The 20,069-nt window shown below is 48.7% G+C and overlaps 1 protein-coding gene across 1 annotated transcript; it reads right to left on the minus strand.

The window, feature by feature from the left end:
- Positions 1-12,287: 12,287 nt before the first annotated feature.
- LOC144268578 (oocyte-specific histone RNA stem-loop-binding protein 2-like) lies at positions 12,288-20,013 on the minus strand. Its single transcript, XM_077823557.1, has 7 exons — positions 19,939-20,013; positions 18,625-18,702; positions 14,739-14,837; positions 14,553-14,657; positions 14,079-14,238; positions 13,231-13,350; positions 12,288-12,851 (listed from the first exon to the last, which is right to left on the minus strand). The coding sequence occupies exons 1-7, from the start codon at positions 19,986-19,988 to the stop codon at positions 12,732-12,734; spliced, it is 732 nt and encodes a 243-aa protein (XP_077679683.1). The 5' UTR covers positions 19,989-20,013; the 3' UTR covers positions 12,288-12,731.
- Between the last annotated feature and the right edge of the window lie 56 nt (positions 20,014-20,069).

A 20,069-nucleotide genomic window follows, 5' to 3' on the forward strand; every position in this document is an offset into this window, starting at 1 on the left:
GGCGCTGACGCCCTGAGCAGCGGCCTCCTCCGTGGGCGCGACGCTCCCGCCAGTGGGGGCTCCGCAGTTCCGGAGTGTACATGCGACCCCTCGCTTCTTCAGTCCGGTCCCGGTCCCTGAAGTCCTGCTGGAAAAACGTCCTCTGGCTGGCCAGGTGCCAGCTTCGGTTTCTTGCCTCATCTTCCTCTTCCTCACTCAGCACTTGGCCGTAGCTGCTGAAGGGGCTTGCGGGTTGCAAGCCAAGAACCACGATGGAGCCCTGCCTTCCTCAGACCTGCCTAAGAAACAGAGGCCTCCTGAGAACAGCTTCTGTCAACCAAACAAGAAAGATTAGGAAGCTAGAACAGAGCCCTTCCTTCCAACAGTGCTAGCAGGGAGGATGAATGTACCAGTGTTGTGAGATTTCCCTAGCATAGCACCGGGAAAGGCTCCCTGCCTGCAGTACCAGATCCAGCCCCTAATTGCTCTGCTTCCTGGACTGTTATGGAACAGGAGCAGTCTGCAAGGTGTGCAATTACATGGCCCTGACAATCTTCCCTCTTCCCAGTCTGCAGTGATAGCACAGATACAGATTTACACAAAGCCGCCAGCACCTCTCTTCATCCTCACCTGTTGGGATCAACTTCTGTACACAGAAGAGGACCAGCCATTTACATAGGACACAATTTCATCTGCAGTTACCTGTATAGGCTGAACATTAACAAGGATACAAACCCTCCTGACCAGATCATGACACTTGTTTACCTTTCATTGTATATTCAACAGCCTAAAACAGTGTTTTTCTTCTGACTTTTTTTTCGAACATTTGAAGTGTCAAGTCCTAGCTTTTTATTTTGGGGAATTTGGGCATGTTTTTTCTGCAGGCCTAGCAGATTCTCCATCATTGCACTCTTTACATCAGGACTGGATATCTTTCTAAGATGCTATAGCTCAAACAGAAATTCTGGGCTTAATGCATTTATTGGGTGAAGTTCTTTGGTCTGTATTGTTCACGAGATCTGACTGAATGATAGTAATAGTTCCTTCCTGCCTTAAAAAACATTTACAAAAAAAACCCAACAAACAACCCCCTCTCCAAAAAACCCTGTCTCTCCCTTCTTACCCCACTCCTTACACCCTACCTGGTTCATCTTGTAGAAGCCACATCTGTGTGATCAGGCAAAGGCTATGAAGGGAAACACACGGAATCACCGCATCACAGGAAGGGTGAAACCCCCCCAACATCCCTACAGGCAGCAGCAGCAATAACAAGCTTCACCTCCAGATCTAGAAGCACTGAACAGATAAGGGACACCTCTGCAAAACTTATCACAGCACCCTGTAGAACCATAGACAGGATTACAGTGGATTTTTGCAATGCCCAGTGGAGTTCCTGACCCACATGGTGTTCTGGCTGGAGAGTGAGTCCCCAGCCAGGCCCAATCATACAAGAGACCCTATTGAGTTAGCAAGTGCCCAGCCCCTGCCCAATGAGTAGATCCATTTCCTTGCTGCCACCTGAATGATAACATTGTAATCAGAGAGGAAAATATAGTGCACACACTAAAATAGTATCAAACACATACCTTTCCCCTAGCTCCTCTGTTCTGGTCTCTTTTCACTCCCCCCTACCTTAGTCTGTGCAAACCACACAATTAGACACTTTTTGTGTCCTCCTCCCGTGCATCTCCAAGCCTTTGTGGAGTCCTCACTAACCTAGTGCATCATCTCTGAACACTCCCCAACTGGACTAGAATAATAGAATATCAGGGTTGGAAGGGACCTCAGGAGATCATCTAGTCCAACCCCCTGCTCAAAGCAGGACCAATCCCCAATTAAATCATCCAACAGATTTTTGCCCCATATCCTTAAATGGCCCCCTCAAGTATTGAACTCACAACCCTGGGTTTGGCAGGCCAATGCTCAAACCACTGAGTTATTTCCTCCCCACGCCCCTTCTCCAAATCCCACAGGGCCAATTCAGTCAAGGTGGAAGTGGCTTATTCCTGTTGACAAGAAGGGGTGAATCTCAACAGAGGGGAAACTGAATTGGCCTTGTAAGCACTACAAAAAGTAATTTTCTCTCTGCTGAGATTCACCTCTTCTTGTCAACTGCTGGGAATAGGCCACTTCCACCTTGACTGAATTGGCCCCGTTAGCACTGCCAACCCCCCCGGCCCTTGGTAAGGCAACTCCCATCTTTTCATGTACTGTAATATATATACACCTGCCTACTGTATTTTCCACTTCATGCATCTGATGGAAGTGGGTTTTTGCCCATGAAAGGCTTATGTCCAAATAAATGTGTTAGTCTCTAAGGTGCCACAAGGACACCTGGTTGTTTTTGCTGATGCAGACTAACATGGCTACCACTCTGAAACCTGTCTCTTTTTTCAGTTAACTTCTGTTAGGCATCTGACAGCACTTTGGGTATAATCAGTCACATTGTTTTCTCCTCTTGTTCATGTCTCACATTCCTCTGCAAATAGAGCTGCTACAGCAGAGAGGGAAAAACACTTTAAAATATAGGAGAATAACTGAAAAACAAAAAAAATATCAGCAGGGGTCCTTGGGGGCAGGTGTGTGTGTGGAGAAGTGACAGACACTCAACCTAGAGCATCTAAGGGGCAGGTCTGGGGGTGTTAGGAGGGATGCACTCAAGTGAGGGGCCCTTGGGGAAAGGTGCGTGTGTGGGCTGAGGAGATACACTCAAAGCAGAGAGCCTCAGGAGGTGTTGGGAGAACACACTTGGTTTTGTTTTAAAGTTTCTAGACCTTATGGCTGTGAAGAAAGCCTTCCAAACATGACTGAATTATGGGCTGACAATTGGATTGGGGCCAAGGCTGCAGCCAACAGTTGGCAGATGTGAATTTAGTGATGGGTTAAATCCTAAGCACAACAGCAGATTATGTATCAATGCCATTAACTATTTCACTGCTAATCACTTTAGCAGAAACATCTTGTGATGCTGGATGCAGTAGCAAATCTGAGGCACTTACCACCATCACATCAGTGGGGCACAAATCATGGACTAATAGTTGGCCACATGTAAAACTGATGGGGGGAAGTATGTGTAAGAAGTGTGCTGTTCTTTGTCGTGAAACCCTGCTGTCCCATCCTCCCTCCTCATGATCCATCTCTGAGCCTAGTGAGCAACTGAGCTAGCATCTTCTCCTGTTATCTTCTTCCCCCTTTTACTGATCCTCAGGCAGGATAAAAATTTCTCTCCCCCCCACACTTAAAAAAAAAGTATATTAAATACATTTTCTTTTTAAAAATCAAACCTGTTTAAAATTAAATTTGAAATTATGGCAACTTTTTAAGGCCTAAACTCCCCACATTCAGTTAAAATCACTTAAATGAAAAATATGCTGCAACAGGGAGCCCTCAAATTTTAATGAGTCAGAGGGTGTTACTTCTTTAATTATACACCGAATCAGTAGGAAACATTAACTTTTGAGGTCAACTCAAGTTTTATAAATATGCCACAACATCGTGAGCTGCATTAAGTAAGTATCTATATTATTGTCAGTCTTTACAATAGAAGGAATGCTGGTAGTCACATTTTTTCCAAATGGAAGTACTTTTAGTTTCTCTTGTGCAGAAAAGCTTTTGCCTTAATTACTTTTGGTTTCAGTTTAGATAGCAGATGGAGAGACTGTTTTCTTCAGTTGGACTAGTTCAAAGTTGAGAAACCAAATGGAAGCTGAAAAAGCAGGAAAGCTTGTTTTCCTCTTCTAGTCTGTGAATAAAAAACAGGTGGGAAAGGAGATCTACTAATTTTAAGAAGTTGAAGGATATGGGGCCAGATTGTCAGAGGTATTTAGGCACCTAAAGATGTAGACTACTTGATGTAGATGTAGGTACTTTTGGGTGCCTAAGCAGGTTGGGCAACTAATTCCTATGGATTTCAATGGAGTTAGGCACCTAATCCCACTATGCACTTTTCTATAACTAAATACTTTTGAGAATCTGGTCTGTGGTGATTAGAAACAATCAGCTCACTAAGCACAGTTAATTCCTTTGTTTAATATATTTAAAACATACTGATGTAACATGTTTTGATAAACTTACTTTTTTATCTCTCCAGCACATTTAAGATGGTTTTATTTAGCAAATAAAAACAATTTTAAAATGCCGTTTTGAGAATTTTTAATTGAATTCCAATTTCCATCCTAATGTAGCTTGACACAGATCACAAGTAGAAAGTCATCATCTAGTAAATAAGAATTGTGTCACTCACCATTTTCTAACACTCTGAAATTGGGGGACACAATGTATTCGGGGGGGGGGAGGAGCATGAGAAGCATTAGGAAAAAAATACTGCACATATTTTGCCCACACCAATGAATAACTAGTAAAGTTGATTCCTCCAGATCAGGGGTTCTCAAACTGTGGGTTGGGACCGCAAAGTGGGACTGAGCCCTGCCAAGGCTGGTGTTGGCCCTGGGCCGCAGCAAGTCTGAAGCCCAAGCCCCACCACCCAGGGCGGAAGCCCAAACCCAGGCCCCACTGCCCAGGGCTGAGGTTATATGCCCCCCACCCAGGGCAGAAGCCCTTGGACTTCATCTCTCCCCCAGCCTGGGTAGCAGGGCTCAGGCAGGCTCAGCCTTCGGTCCCCCCTTGTGGGTCATGTAGCAATTTTTGTTGTCAGAAGGGGGTCACAGTGAAATGAAGTTTGAGAACCACTGCCCCAGACATATCAGGTCTTCAGAAGGTGCTGTGCATTTTGATGGATTTCTGATAAATTTGCATAACATTATACAAAGTAGTTGCTAATCTGTATGTTAATCTGTTTGCTACAACACAGTGTGCACATTTAATTGTAAGCATCTACCACAATCACAGTTTTCCTTTTGCTCTTATTACTATGGATTGTTGGCTCATTCATGCAACAGGGAAAAAAACAAGTGAAAAACAAAAAAGCCTGTTTGAATCCTTTCTGTTTGAATCAATGCCTTACTGTTTTTAATATTTAGTGAGAATTGCATGTTGATATTTTTTTAATCGTTATATGACTTGTGTGGTGGGGGGGGGAGTGTAAACTACTACAGGCACAAAGAAGGGGGCGGTGATCAAATAAGTTTGAAAACTGTTCTAACAATAAAAAATGTAAAAATTAAGAATCCAAATGAATGTATGTTGATCTACATAATTGCTTAAATAAATGTGTATAGATATAGTGTATCCTCCTGGTGGGCAGAAAGTAGTATCAAATTTAGCAAGAAGTTTATATTGAGTTGCAATTCTAAATATCAACCAATGTGAATGAACTGCTCTTTAGAAAAATAACTAAAAGTACAAATGCAAAACAAGATTAAAATCAATTATTTAAAGTTTCCTGCTTGTTGACTTAAATCATTAATAAAATCAGTGATTTAATTCACTTTGATTTAAGTCAAGCCATCCTACTGATTGCCAATGGCTATTTCAGTGCTGGTTCGACACAGCAGGGTGCAAAACACGGGAGCTCAGAGGGAGGAGGAGGAGTGACAGGGACAGGGTCTGGGGAGAGAGAAGATTTGCTAATGTAAATCTTAGGTTCAGGACTGGACAAGCAGGGAGGAACTACCACACAATTTCCCTTTGGAAAATTACTCTGCAGCAAGGTAAGGTTTGGGAGCAAAACAGATTTGCTGATGCAAGAGAAGCAGGGCTGGTGCAAGGAGGTTTTGCACCCTAGGCGAAAGGAACTTCCACCTTGCGCCGCCCCTTCCCCTCAGCAGCTCCCTGCCCCAGCTCACCTCTGCTCTGCCTCCTCCCCAAGCATGCCACCGCTTCTCCCGCCTCCCAGGCTTGCGGCGCCAATCAGCTGTTTGGTCGCACAAGCCTGGGAGGGAGAGAAGCAGAGCAGGGCGGTGCTCAGGGGAGGAGGCAGAGCAGAGATGAGCTGGGGCACGGAGCGGTTCCCCTGTGCGCCGCCCCCCCCCGTTACTTGCTGTAGGCAGCCCTCCCCGCGCCCCCCGGTCCCAGCTTACCTCCGCTCCACTGCCACCCCCAACCACTTGGCACCCTAGGCAACCGCCTAGTTCGCCTAGTGGTTGCACCGGCCCTGAAGAGAGGGGTCAAGAACTTCAAGCCCTCCTTAGTCCCAAATACATTTTCAAGTTAACTACCCAAGCAGAGTGAAATTCCAAACAACAACTTCTGCTTCTTTCCCCAGACAGGAAGAAGAGCTCCGTGTAGCTCGAAAGCTTGTACCTTCCACCAACAGAAGTTGGTCCAATAAAATGGTATTCCCTCACTTACCTTGCCTCTCTCAAATAGCAACTTGTAAGTTTCAACATGCTGCCATTGCAATGCTCAAGCAACTCATGCATTACTCCAGTGCTCAAGCAGCTTCTCCCGTGCCCACATCCCCCTCACCCTTCAGGAACAGAGATCCAAAGCAGGCGCCAGAGTTATGCATAGAGGCCAATGATCCCAGAGGAGCAACTGTGGGGTTAAGTAGCAGAGATTTCTCCCCACCCCCAAACAAAAAAAAAGTTTTCTCTGAGCATAAGACCACAGGTGAGATTTCAGGCATAATGAATTTGTTTGGGTTAATATTTTGGGGGTTAGAAGAGGAGACAAAAAACAGGCTTATTACAAAAAAGTTAGTAACATGCTGAACTATGGAAAATCATAGAAATATAGGTCTGGAAGGGACCTCAACAAGTCATCTAGTTCAGTCCTTAAGCATTATCTAGACCAGTGTTTCTCAACCTTTTTGATACCATGGATTAGTTCGCTGCCTTCCTAAACTGTGTCAGGGAGATTGCAAGGACCCCTGGGGCCAGTCCACGGACTGGTTGTTGAGAAACACTGATCTAGACCAATGGTTCCTAAACTGGGGTTTGTGAACCCCTGGGGTTTTGCAAAATGTTACAGGGGGTTCTCGGGGAAAAATTCCCTAATGGTGGACAGAGCTTTCCCTAGGGACCCCAGGCAGCATGGGGCCAGCAGCCCAGAGCCCCTGGACTTCCAAGAGCTAAGCAGATCAAAGCAAGCATGTCTATCACACTGAAGAGATTTAAACTTCAAGACTCTTTATAAGAAATAGAAAGGGAGGTGGATATTTTTTACTGTTTTTAAAATTAAATAGGCAGCTAGTATTGTTTTTAAAATTATGAAGAACAAGTTTAAGCTTTGTTGTAATGTGCGCTGTTTGCCTGGACTGCTCAAGACCTGAATGCTTGTGTAGGAGGAACTCTGAGTTGGCTTCTTAAATCACTTCATGCTGTTTCACATCTGATACTCCTTGATGAAACGTAGGAGCCTTGTCTTATAACAGGCTTATTCAAAGTGATACAAGCTACGAAAGAGATCTTGGAAGAGTGTTGCTGTTTTCATAATGTAATAAAAATACTGTAATTATAAATAATAATAGCATATAATAAGCATGTCAAAAAGAAATTTTATATTTCCAAGATCACTGCTTTTATAATTTATACTCAGGTAAAGGAGAAAAATCCCTGGAAATGTTCATTTTTAGGAGGGGATTCGTGAGACTTGACATTTCAGTGAAAGGGATTCACAGGTTGTTAAAGTTTGGGACCCACTGATCTAGACCATTCCTGACAGATGTTTGTCTAACCTGTTCTTAAAAGCCTCCAATTACAGAGATTCCACAACCTCCCTAGGTAATTTGTTCTAGTGCTATTCACTCTTACAGCTAGGAAGTTTTTCCTAATGTCTAACCTAGACCTCTCTTACTGCAATTTAAGCCCATTGCCTCTTGTTCTCCTTAACTACTGAGAACAGGACAATTTATCACCCTCCTCTTTTAAACGCCCTTTCTTACATACTTCAAGATTGTTATGTCTTCCCTCAGTCATCACTTCTCCAGACTAAACAAACCCAATTTTTTTCAATCTTCCCTCATAGGTCATGTTTTCTAGACCTTTGATCATTTTTTATTGCTCTTCTCTGGACTTTCTCCAATTTGTCCACCTCTTTCCTGAAATGTGGTGCTCAGAACAGGACACAATACTCCAGTTGAGGCCTTATCAGTGCAGAGTAGAGTGGAAGAATTACTTTGTGTTGCTTACAACATTCCTGCTAATACAGAGGAAGATACTTTCTCATAACAACTTGCCTTTCATCCTAAGGGATCCCAAAGACCTGTACAAAAGAGAAAAAGATGAACACCTCCCAAGGCTTGCTGCCCACACAGCAGATATGAGGACACTTCAATGACAGGGACAATAGTCTCAATACGAGCACAAGCAGTGCTGCACAAGAGTTTAGGGCTGAAGTGAATTGGAATGCTGTATCCTACCAAAACTGCATGGAGAATTTAGAGGGCAGAATGTGATTACCCCTGAGCTAGGGCCACAGGTTAAGCCCACAAATGCTTGGGGCTGTTTAGTGATCACAGGTCACACAAGCTCCAACTTTATAGCTAGCCTGAAAGCTGGCAAATCTTGCAGCACAGCGTCCACTGACACCACCCTGGGACCTTGGTTCAGTACACATGCAGAATGTGGACCCCACCTTCCACAACTAAAAATAATCTTGATATTTCCAAAGTGGACTAAACCTGCAAGGTTGAGGCAGAGAAACGTCTTTCCAGGCTGACTTGAAGGATGTGCATTTCAGCTCTTCCAGACTCTGTTTCTGCGGTCGCTCTGCAATCATGACTTCTGGAGGCCTGGCACCAACACAACCTTAGAGCCCCCACCTCCTACCTCCTGCTATCTTTCCTCCTCCTTCAACAAGTCCAGTCTTGTTCAAGGGCGATCATACTGCTACCGTACCTACTGAATTACCATCTTCATCCCTGGCTAGACACCTCTCACTCCATCCCCACCAACCCTATAACACAAACAGACACATTAGCAACATCAGGCACAGCCCCAAGGTCAGAGAACCTGCTTGCGCACCCCAGGCTTGCTACTTAGAGCCGAGAGAGCAAATACTGGTGCTCTAAGTCTCCTTGAATGAAACTAGCCCCAGACAGCCTGAAACAAGCTACTGATACTTATCTGAGCCACAGAATCACCTCACCCAGAATCATAGCCTTCCCAGGCCCAGAATACACTAGCTCATCACCATCCCATAAGGATCTGTTTCATCACTTTTGGGGGGCTCAGACAAAGGTTTTTGCTTGCCTCACTGAGCTCTAGCTGCTTCCATCACCCTATCCAATGAAGGCTTCTTTCCTTCAGCCCCCACATCCCAGGCACACTTAATGAGCCCAGCCTCTATAGCTAGCCCTCATCTTCCTCCCGTAATCGCAGGACCAATCAAGTTGCAGGTCGAGCTTCTGGTTTCTGCACCAACCAAATGAACCATTCTCCCTCCTTAGCAGTTGGAATATCATCTCCTTTCCCCAACCCTGAAGCAACTTTGGTAAACAAACTCCCCACCCCCACCCCGAGCTTAGGGCAGTGGCTGGAATTAGCAATCTTATTGGGACCCAATAAACATTCTGCCCTTTCAGTAATGAAAATAACTAATGGACAGGTTGCACAGTGCTGTGGCTGTGGCTACAGCATAGGGCCCCTGAGGTCTAGTCCCAGTTCTGCCACAGGCTCCCTGTATTATCTTGGGCAAGGCATGTCAGCTCTTTCTGCCCCAGACTGCCCCAAATATGCCTAAGGGAAACTTAATCCACTAACATTAGTAAAGCACATTAAGCTCCTCTGGCAGGTGCCATTAGAGAGAGAAAAGCGTTATTTCTACAAGGGGTTCTCAGCCTCTCTCTTTCTGAGGCCCCCACCTCCCAACCTGCTATAAAACTTCACAGCCCACCTGTGCCACAACAACTGTTTTCTGCATATAAACGAGAAAGTAACTCACCTTGCAGTAACTGAGGTTCTTCGAGATGTGTCCCTGTGGGTGTTCCACTCCAGGTAACAGTGCCGGGACGCACCATCACCTGGAGTGGAGCACCCACAGGGACAGCACTCAAAGAAGCAGCCAAGGCTGCCGTTAGGGTGATTGCCTTGGGTCTCATGCCACGGGGGCACGACAAAGCTAAGTTGCTCAGGCTTCAACTTCAGCCCATGGTGGTGAGGCTCGGGGGCCCCTGCTGCAATCCCATGCAGCGGGGCTTTGCCTTTCTGCCCTGGGCCCTAGAAAGTCTGATGCCAGCCATGCTTGGTGGACACCCTGAAACCTGCTCATGGCCCCCCAGGGCCCCTGGTTGAGAACCAATGATTTATACAATTTAATCTCATCAGGGTGCAAACTTCAGGATCCACATGGGGCAAAGCCAGCAACAGGCAGCAGCTCCTCACTTACTACCAGAAGCCAGATGCAGCGCCCCTTGCAACTTCAGTTAGTGACCACCACCACAGAGCAGGCTGACTTGGTTTAAGGAGTCTCTCTGTGTGTGAGAGAAGGAAGCCAACAGCACCTAGCTTCCAGAGGGTTTTCCGACACACAACATCCAGCAGCAAGAGGGAATTGATCTGCCTAATCTAACGCAAGCTACAGTGGGAAGCACACCAAGGCTGTGAGCAAAGAAATCTCCAAAGCTGAAAGCAAAACTAAACAGCCAACCTAACCCTATGGGCCTTTATGCTGCTTCCTAGTAAAAGGAGCCAACTGCTCTGATCCCTTTGCCACCCGCATCAGCTGTCCCAGGAGTCAGCAACTTCCATTCTCAGCCTAAACCCTTTCAAGTCAGCTCACCCCCCTTCATCCAGGACGCGGCTGGGCCCAGTCAAACCTCAACCCAGGGAAATGATGTGCTCACCCCTGAGCTGCTCCGAGCATACCAAGTGCCAACTGATCCCACAGCCGGTCACATGAGCAGAAAGAGGGACAGAGGCTCCAATGGCAATACTAGACCAGCACAGAAGGTGCCAGCAGCCTCAGGCCCCCTTGCCCCCAGCACTGACCCAGAGCAGCATGAGGGGGACATCGGCCCAGCCTTCCCCTGCTGCCCCAGCGCAGGCTGATACTTGTGTCTGAAAGTGGCAGGAGGCTGTTAGCTGGGGAGGCGCAGGGGCTGCTAGCTTGGGAGGAGGAGACGGGACTGCCAGCAGAGAGGTGGAGCTGGGGCCCCAGAGGAGGCAGGGGCCCCAGCGGTCAAGGCGCCCCACCGCCCCCAGTTGTTTCTGGGCTGTGGGACCAAACAGGTTGCCCCACGTCACAGACCGAGGGAGACAGGCGGGACCCACCACTCCGGGTGGCTCCGCTCCAAGCCAGCGCCGGGCCCACCCGCCATGCGCCTGCTGAGGCCAAGCCAGAGTCACCAACTGGGATCTGGCGCGGCCCCACCTCGGGGCTCCCCCCGCACCCGGCTCAGCCCCAGCACCTCCCCCTTCTGACTGTACTGTGCAGCAAAGGACGACAGGAATTGTAGTCAAGGGGGGCGTCCGAGCGGCCCCCCCCACCAACCCCCTTCGATCCCTCCTAAAGTCACCCTCCCCCTCCCCCCAGCCTTGCCCCCATGTCCCCCTCCCATAACCTCACACAAAACCAGCCTCCCCCCGCCCCCAGGGAAGAGGTAGTAACAACACGAGGGGGGCAGAGTCTCCTTTCAGCAGATCCCCTTCAGCAGCACCACCAGCTGCCCCCGTCCAACGTGGGGTGGGAGGGAGGCAGCAGGAGAGGCCCCTTAATACACTGTAGCCAGCACCAGGAAGGGGGGTACTCAGCCCCCAAAGAAACCTGTTGTAAGGGCAGGATGCGCGGGAAACATCACCTTGTTCCCGTGGTGGGGTCACTGGCAGGGCATGTGACTTTACAGCAGGACCCCGAGAAGGGAGTGAAGTTTCCCCTCTAGCCCAGATCTGCACAGGCCACACCCTCTTTGCCCAGATTCCACCGGCCCTGGATTTCCAAGCCTCGGAGTCCTTTCCCACCGCTGAAGGAAAGTGCTAGGTGGTTACTAGAGCGTGGCCTGGCCAGAGCCTCCTGACTGGCTCATAATATTCAATTGTGGAGGGGTTGGTTAGTGCAGATCTCCAGGATCCTGTTCATGGTAAATATTTAATCATCTTCACCTCCAACCAATGGCAAGAAGGGCAGCAGCAACCCCTAAGGAGACATTAACCCTTTGGCAAGGCAAACTTCCTCCCTTAAGACTCATGGTTTCCTTGTGCCTTTTGTTGTCTCCCCTCCCCCATAACCTCTCCTCTGGGCTGGGCCTGAAACAGCTGCCAAGAATTTCCCCTCCTCGCTACTCACTGCGCAGAGGGACATCCTTACTTAGCTTGTGGAGTGCCCACACTGCGGGAAGGGTCACAACTCCCCATTATTTGAGTCCTCATGAATTGCCAAAGCCTCCCTGAACCTGCCTGTGGTGAGCAGAGCCCCAGAGGCCTACGGACAGAAAAAGAACCCAGCCAGCAGCTATTATAGAGTCTTTGGGGAAATTTTATTGACCTCAGTTTCCATTTTTCCAACCCCTTCTATATAGCTTTCCCTTGAACACAGGAGACCAAACAGATTCCTGAAGGGAAGCAGAAAGAATTGGTCCTATGTATGCTGACATTCACTGCAATGCCTGGGGTTACAGGTACTGAGATGACAGAAAGTTCTCTCTACAATGTTGGAGGTTGGGCTGTGGGAAGAGATACGAACCCAGCAGCTACCTCTCTGTTTGTGCATTGTGTAAGGGGTCTGATGCTCAGCTCCAAGCCTGAACATTAACACCAAGCCCCCTTTCTGTCCCAGGGGCAAGCTTCAGGATAATTCAATGTCCTCCATGAGCTCAGGAGATCCTTGCAGCTGGGCTTGTATGTAACTTGATGCCTGAGCTCTTCCCACACCTCAGAAATGACAGTGTTTGGGGCAACAAATGCGCTGGACTCTCCTTATAGCTCCATCCAGGAGCAGTATGGGCAGGTGTGCACATTTCCTAGGAAGGGCAGCAAGTTTGAGTGGATCTGGGGCAGCCATGGAGACAAGCAGCCAGGAAATGACAGGCCAGCCAACTGTGAAAACAGGGCAGAAGACAAAGAAATAGGAAGGAAAGAAAACAAACCTGACGTGAAATGCACACACCCGCAATCCAAAGCATGACAGTGTCCCCCTGGAGAGGACGCTGAGCTCTGAGGATCCTTTCCCCCCATTCTCCCCTTCCCCAGGACAATGACCAACAATACTTTCTGCATCAGAGTGGGTCCAGAGGAAGGCACAAGACTTCCAGACTGCACCTCACAGACAATACCCCCTCCTGACAAGCTGGTGATCACCCTGTGCCACGTACTCCTGTGCTCGCAATGAACCATTACATAGCATTCCCTACTGCTGCCCTAAGTCCCTGTCACCAGCAGGAACAGGAGAAAGCAAGCCCAATCAAAGCCCAAATACCTGTCCGCCCAGTAATTCTCCTGGCAGGTTTTCAAGAGGCCTCAGCGCACCAGGCCAGTCTTCTGAGAAGCCGCACAAAGAGTTTGTCTCCATCATTCCTGAGAGAGTCACCATCTCCTGCCTTGCAAACAAACAGCAATTTAAATCACACTGACCCAGTCAGTGAAAAGGAGCAGCAGGTAACTGGGTGCACCAGTCATCACATGAACCAGTGCTGTCATCCCACTCCATGGTTCAAACCTAGGAGAAATCATCAGGCCCTTCATCCCCTTGTGTCCAGACTGGGAGGGGTATGCATGACTCCTCTCCAGGGAGCACTGGTGGAAGAGACAGGAGATGCTGGACCTAGTCCTTGCTCTCTCATCAAGCCCAGCAATTGGAGTCCCAGTCCCCTGGGCTTTTCTCCCCAATGCCCACCATGCAGCTGGGGAAGAGGGCAACGCAGGCACACATCACATACAACACAAAGAAGCATTTTCCAGAACACTGGGGAATTTATACTATACTCACCACTGGGACATTTGAGCACCTGGTAGGATTTGCTTGCATCAATCCCTCCCTTCTATGGTATAAGGCTCCTGATACCTACCTCTCCGTGTCAGAGTATCAAGCTTCACAGGCTCCCAGGCATGTTAACATACCATTCACTCCAGCTACCTGCTGCCTAGGGCAGCTCAGTGTAATGGCCACTATATCCAGAGAGATCCTAGGAAGCGCTGGGAAGGACACCCACTGATTTGGGGGATCCTCCACATTTCATGTTGCTAGGCTTCTGCCACTTCCTCCTCCCAGAAGAGTTTCTCCCCTACAAGACTCTAGAGGAGCCACGGGCAACTGGAAGACACTTTCCTTGGAAGTCCTTGTCCACACAGGAGAGGATGCTGGGTGGGCGGGTCCCAGGCATGCAATGCCCGTCTCCACAGCTTGACTTGCATGTCCCAGGACCGGCGGCTATATTTCTTGTACTTATTTGGAGTTTGGGGGTGAATCCCTGGCTGCCGAGCGGCCCTGGGAATGAAGCATAACATTTATCAGTGACCAGGTGCTTCCTTCCTCACCCCAGCATCAAGACCACCCTAACCCAGCAGGAGCAAACACTAATAGGTCCCCAATAGGATGTAGGAAGCATGCTCCAAAGGCTCCTGAATATGCCAAGTTTCTGGGACTTTTGGAAGGAGGCAGGGACAGGAAGTTGCCTTTAGGCAGGATCAAAAGGAAGGAAGTCACTTTACATCAGTTTCAAGTATCTCTTCAGTTGGTGGGGGAATCTGAACCAGCAGGCTTATATGGGAAGTGGAGGTGAAAGCCAGGGACCACCTCACTTGGGGACCTGTTGTCGGAAGTGCTGGTAGCCAACAGTATTCTTCCCATAGTCTATCTGCTTCTGTCTCCTCTGCAGGATGGTATCGTCTGTCTCAGTGTCAGATCTGGTGAAGAGAAAAAGTTAGTACTAGAGACACAGAAGTCAGCCCTGGACAAGCCACATGGTCAGCATGCATCCAACACACCTCAGTCCTGAGCTGGCTCCTCTTGCTAGGCCTGGCCTTGTGCCAATTCCCACGCTGACTGTCTTAACTCCAGGGGAGAAGGGCTTTGATGACAAGGGCCTGTCCCAAGGAAAAGAAAGTTCGTTGCACGATAAACTTGCTTGTGTCACAGCCAGGTGTGACCCACTGCATCCAGACTGTTTGGTCCTGGGAAGCAGAACTAAAGCTGCATTGCCCAGTTATCATAAAGGTACAGAGGATCCAGCTCAGCTTCTGGGACAGTTTATTCCTTTGAAACTCAGAACTGAAGCATTAAGACCTGTCAGCCCTCTCCTGAGAGGGCAACAGAATTACTCCAGGCCAGCTCTGGGGTCCGTTGATGGAAGCCCAGGATGCATGATCAAGGCAGCCAGTCATATTCTAAGATTGTGTGTATTGCAGTGGTACTCTCAATCCCCCACTCAGAATCAGAGCCCCATTGTGCTGCATGTTATACAGACACAGAGAGACAGTCCTTGCCCCAGAGTTTACAAAGGAGGGGGAAGGAAAACAGTCAAATAGATACAAATATATATCTACAACACACAAAAATGCAGATGTATATATCTTTAGAAAAGTCAAATAGCCAACTGCCAATTAAGCTAAACCTTCATTAACTGGCAGGTTTCTATACTGTAACAAGTATCAGTGGCTGATCTATACACTCCTCCTATCAGGCCAAGGACATAAGAACAAGTCAAGGGGTGTCATCCCATCCCCAAATACCCATTGCCATCAGCAGGGATCCCTTCAGCCTCATCTACAAAAGAGAAAATGGTGACTCAGGAAAATACTTGAATGTAACACCTTCTTCCGATCTTATTTTCTGTTTATCTTTTAGACTAAGCTTCTTCGTGTGGGGGACTTTATGTTTTATACAGGGTCAAGAAGGGTCAGTGCTTAGTTAATAGGATGACATCTTAACTTTCAGATTAAAAATATAGGACAACTAAGCAATGTGACATAACTAAATCTATAGCCCCACATCTTACCATAGCTTCACATACTCTCTCAGGACTGCTGAGTGTCTACAAGGCCACTGGGAGATTAAACCCAAGAGTTCCACTCTGTAACAGCAACATTTCTACTGGGATATGTAGTGCCACTTTCCACAGAGCAACAATGGGAATTCTGGGCAAGGAAGGAGACTGGGAGAAGAGGGGTATCTGAGTCAGCGAACCAGGTCGTGCTGGTGAGGGAATGGCACTATATGCGAAAAAGAGCATAGAATCAATGAAGTAAAAATCTTAAATGAACCAAACTGTACCACAGAATCTCTATGGGTAGTAATTCCATGCTCTGATAAGAAGAAAATAGCAGTAGGGATATATTACCGACCACCTGACCAGGATGATGATAGGGACTGAAATGCTCAGGGAGATTAGAGAGGCTATTAAAATAAAAAATTCAATAATAATGGGGCATTTCAACTATCCCCACATTGACTGGATACATGTTACTTCAGGACGGGATGCAGAGATAAAGTTTCTTGACACCGTAAATGACTGCTTCTTGGAGCAGCTAGTCCTGGAACCCACAAGGAGAAGCAATTCTTGATTTACTCCTAAGTGGAGCACAGGATCTGGTCCAAGAGGTGAATATAGCTGGACTGCTTGGTAATAGTGAGCATAATATAATTAAATTTAACATCCCTCTGGCGGGAAAACACCATAGCAGCCCAACACCGTAGCATTTAATTTCAGAAAAGGAGGACTACACGAAAATGAGGAGGTTAGTTAAACAGAAATTAAAAGGTACAGCGCCAAAAGTGAAATCCCTGCAAGCTGCATGGAAACTTTTTAGAGACACCATAATAGAGGCTCAACTTAAATGTGTATCCCAAATTAAAAAACAAAGTAAGAGAACCAAAAAAGTGCCACTGTGGCTAAACAAAGCAAAAGAAGCAGTGAGAGGCAAAAAGTCATCCTTTAAAAAGTGGAACTTAAATCCTAGTGAGGAAAATAGAAAGGAACATAAACTCTAGCAAATGAAGTGTAAAAATATAATTAGGAAGGCCAAAAAAGTATTTGAATAACAGCTAGCCAAAGACTCAAAAAGTAATAGCAAAAAAATTTTTAAACACATCAGAAGCAGGAAGCCTGCTAAACACCCAGTAGGCCAACTGGATGATCAAGATGGAGTGGAAAATACAATAAGCAGGTATAAATATACAGCGCATGAAAAGATGAAAGTTGCCTTACCAACTGGGGGGTGAGTGCTAACGAGGCCAATTCAATTACGGTGGATGTGGCCCATTCCCAACAGTTGACAAGAAGGGGTGAATATCAACAGAGGGGAAATTAATTATAAATTAAATAATATTTAAAAGGTATTATTAATAATTTCCTCTCTGTTGATATTCACCCCTTCTTGTCAACTGCTGGGTATGGGCCACATCCACCTTGATTGAATTTATTTATACATGTTTACTGTATTTTCCACTCCATGCATCTGATGAAGTGGGTTATAGCCCACAAAAGCTTATGCCCAAATAAATTTGTTAGTCTCCAAAGTGCCACAAGGACTCCTCGTTGTTTTAACTGATACAGACTAACATAGCTACCCCTCTGAAACCTGGCTAAAAGATAGGAAACAAAGGGTAGGATAAATGGTCAGTTTTCAGAATGGAAAGGGGTGAATAGTGGTGAAGAGTTACAAAGGGAACTCACAAAAATGGGTGACTGGGCAACAAAATAGCAGATGAAATTCAGTGTTGATAAATGCAAAGTAATGGGCATTGAAAAACATAATCCCAATTATACATATAAAATGCTGTGGTCTAAATTGGCTGTTACCACTCAGGAAAGATGTTGGAGTGATAGTGGATAGTTCTCTGAAAACATCCACTCAATGTGCAGCGGCAGTCAAAAAAGCAAACAGAATGTTCGAAATCATTAAGAAAGGAATAGATGGTAAGACAGAAAAGATCATACTGCCTCTATATAAATCCATGGCACCCCTACATCTTGTATACTGCGTGCAGATGTGGTCGCCCCATCTCAAAAAGATATATTGGAATTAAGAAAATTACAGAGAAGGGCAACAAAAATGATTAGGGGGATGGAGTGGTCCACATGACAAGAGATTAATAAAACTGGGACTATTCAGCTTGGAAAAGAGATGACGAAGGAGGGATATGATCGAGGTCTATAAAATCATGACTGGTGTGGAGAAAATAAATAAGGAAGTGTTGTTTACTCTTTGTCATAACATAAGGACTAGGGGTCACCAAATGAAATTAATAGATAGCAGGTTTAAAAACAAAAAAAAGGAAGTATTTTTTCACACAACACACAGTCAACCTGCGGAACTTCTTCCCAAAGGATGTTATGAAGCCCAAGACTATAACAGGGTTCAAAAAAGAACTAGATAAGTTTATGGAGGATAGGTGCATCAATGGGTATTAGACAGGATGGGAAGGATGGTGTCCCGATCCTCTGTCTGCCAGAAGCTGGGAATTGGCTATAGGATGGATGAAGGATGAATGATTATCTGTTCTGTTCATTCCCTCTGGGATGCCTGGCATTGGCTGCTGTCGGAAGACAGGATACTGGGTTAGATGGACCTTTGGTCTGACCCAGTATGGCTGTTCTTATGCCCCGGGCCATCCAACTCACTCTTGGTGTGTTCCAGCACAAATTGCTCATTCTTCCTCCCATGCGCTCACTACATTAAACATCATGCTCTCCCTTGAAACCACAGTAATAATCCTAAATAGAGACATTTGTCACCACCAGCTCCCTTTTCTCTTTGGGATCCTTGCACCATTAATTATATGCTTTTTATCTCTAAGGCCAGAGTCAAATGTCTGTTAACTGTGTATAATCTAGACAGAAAGCTTCTCCATATCATGTGCATTTCCACCCACCTGTCTCTCTCACATAAAGACGCTGTTCCAGAGGCAGGCTCCTCACATCCCACAACAAGAGGGTCATGAAACAGAGAACTGTATGCCAGTTATGGAAGAAAATCAATTCTCCACCCTAGACAGAGCTCACAACCCTTCCCTACAAAGCAGCTAGCTCAGGGACCCATCCCACCCTTGGCCCACAGAAAACACCTACTTCGGCTGTCAGTGCCTGCACGGGACAGAATTCTCTTTCCTAAATCGCGCCAGCTAAAAACGGAGCTTCCAAGAAGGGTTCCACCCCAAGGGGGAGCAGCCAAAGGGCTCCGGGTGACAAAGCCTCCAAATTAGTTTGCCGGAGCCTAAAGGGGGCCGTCAGCCAAGCGAGACGGGGGCTAAAGAGCACCGCCAACAGGCCGTAATGCAAACAAGGCGTCAGGCCAGCCCTGTTCCTGCCCCTCTTGACCCTGCCTGAAGCCCGGGAGCCACCGACAGGGAGCAGGGCCGCCTCGATCACCGAGGTTCAGGCGCGTTCGCTGTTCACGGGCATTTAGCGCCTCGCAGCCCCCGCCACGAACCAGCACCGGCCGGCGAGCCGGGCCCCGCTCCACAGCGCGCAGCGGGGGGCGTCTGCCAGGTTCGCAGAGTGCACCGCCCGCACTCCGGCACAGCGCGGGGCCCGCGGGGGGGGCCGCCGGGGCGGGTAGCCGGGGATGGGGGGCTGCCGGGGGGCGCCGGGGCCGGGCTGCCGGGGATGGGGGGCTGCCGGGGATGGGGGGCTGCCGGGGGGCGCCGGGGGGGGCAGCCGGGGATGGGGGGCTGCCGGGGGGCGCCGGGGCGGGTAGTCGGGGATGGGGGGCTGCCGGGGGGCGCCGGGGCCGGGGGGCTGCCGGGGCGGGTAGCCGGGGATGGGGGGCTGCCGGGGGGCGCCGGGGGGGGCAGCCGGGGATGGGGGGCTGCCGGGGGGCGCCGGGGGGGGCAGCCGGGGATGGGGGGCTGCCGGGGGGCGCCGGGGCCGGGGGGCTGCCGGGGCGGGTAGCCGGGGATGGGGGGCTGCCGGGGGGCCAGCCGGGGATGGGGGGCTGCCGGGGGGGGCCCGCCAGGGGGGCGCCGCCCGTCAGCGGCTGGAGAAACCCCGTCTCCGACCGAGCGCAGCCCCGCCGAGGAGTCCCCGGGGCAGACACCGGCCCGTCCCCGCCGCCCGGGGCCGCCCGGCTCCCCGCGGAGCGAGCGACGGGCTCCGGGGGCGGCTGCGCGGGAACAGGGCGGCGCGGGCACGGGCACGGGCACGGGCTCGGCCCAGGTCACCCCCGGGACACCTGCGGCGCCCGCTACCTGCGGGCCAGCGGCTCCCAGCCACCCAGCGCGCGGGGCGCGGGCAGCATGGGCACCGGCGTGCGCGTGCGCACTAACACGTCACCAGGCTGGGCTTTGCCTATCGAACGGGGCGGACTCCCCCACACTAA

Source organism: Eretmochelys imbricata, chromosome 8 (genome assembly GCF_965152235.1).
Source record: "Eretmochelys imbricata isolate rEreImb1 chromosome 8, rEreImb1.hap1, whole genome shotgun sequence".
NCBI lineage: Eukaryota > Metazoa > Chordata > Testudines > Cheloniidae > Eretmochelys > Eretmochelys imbricata.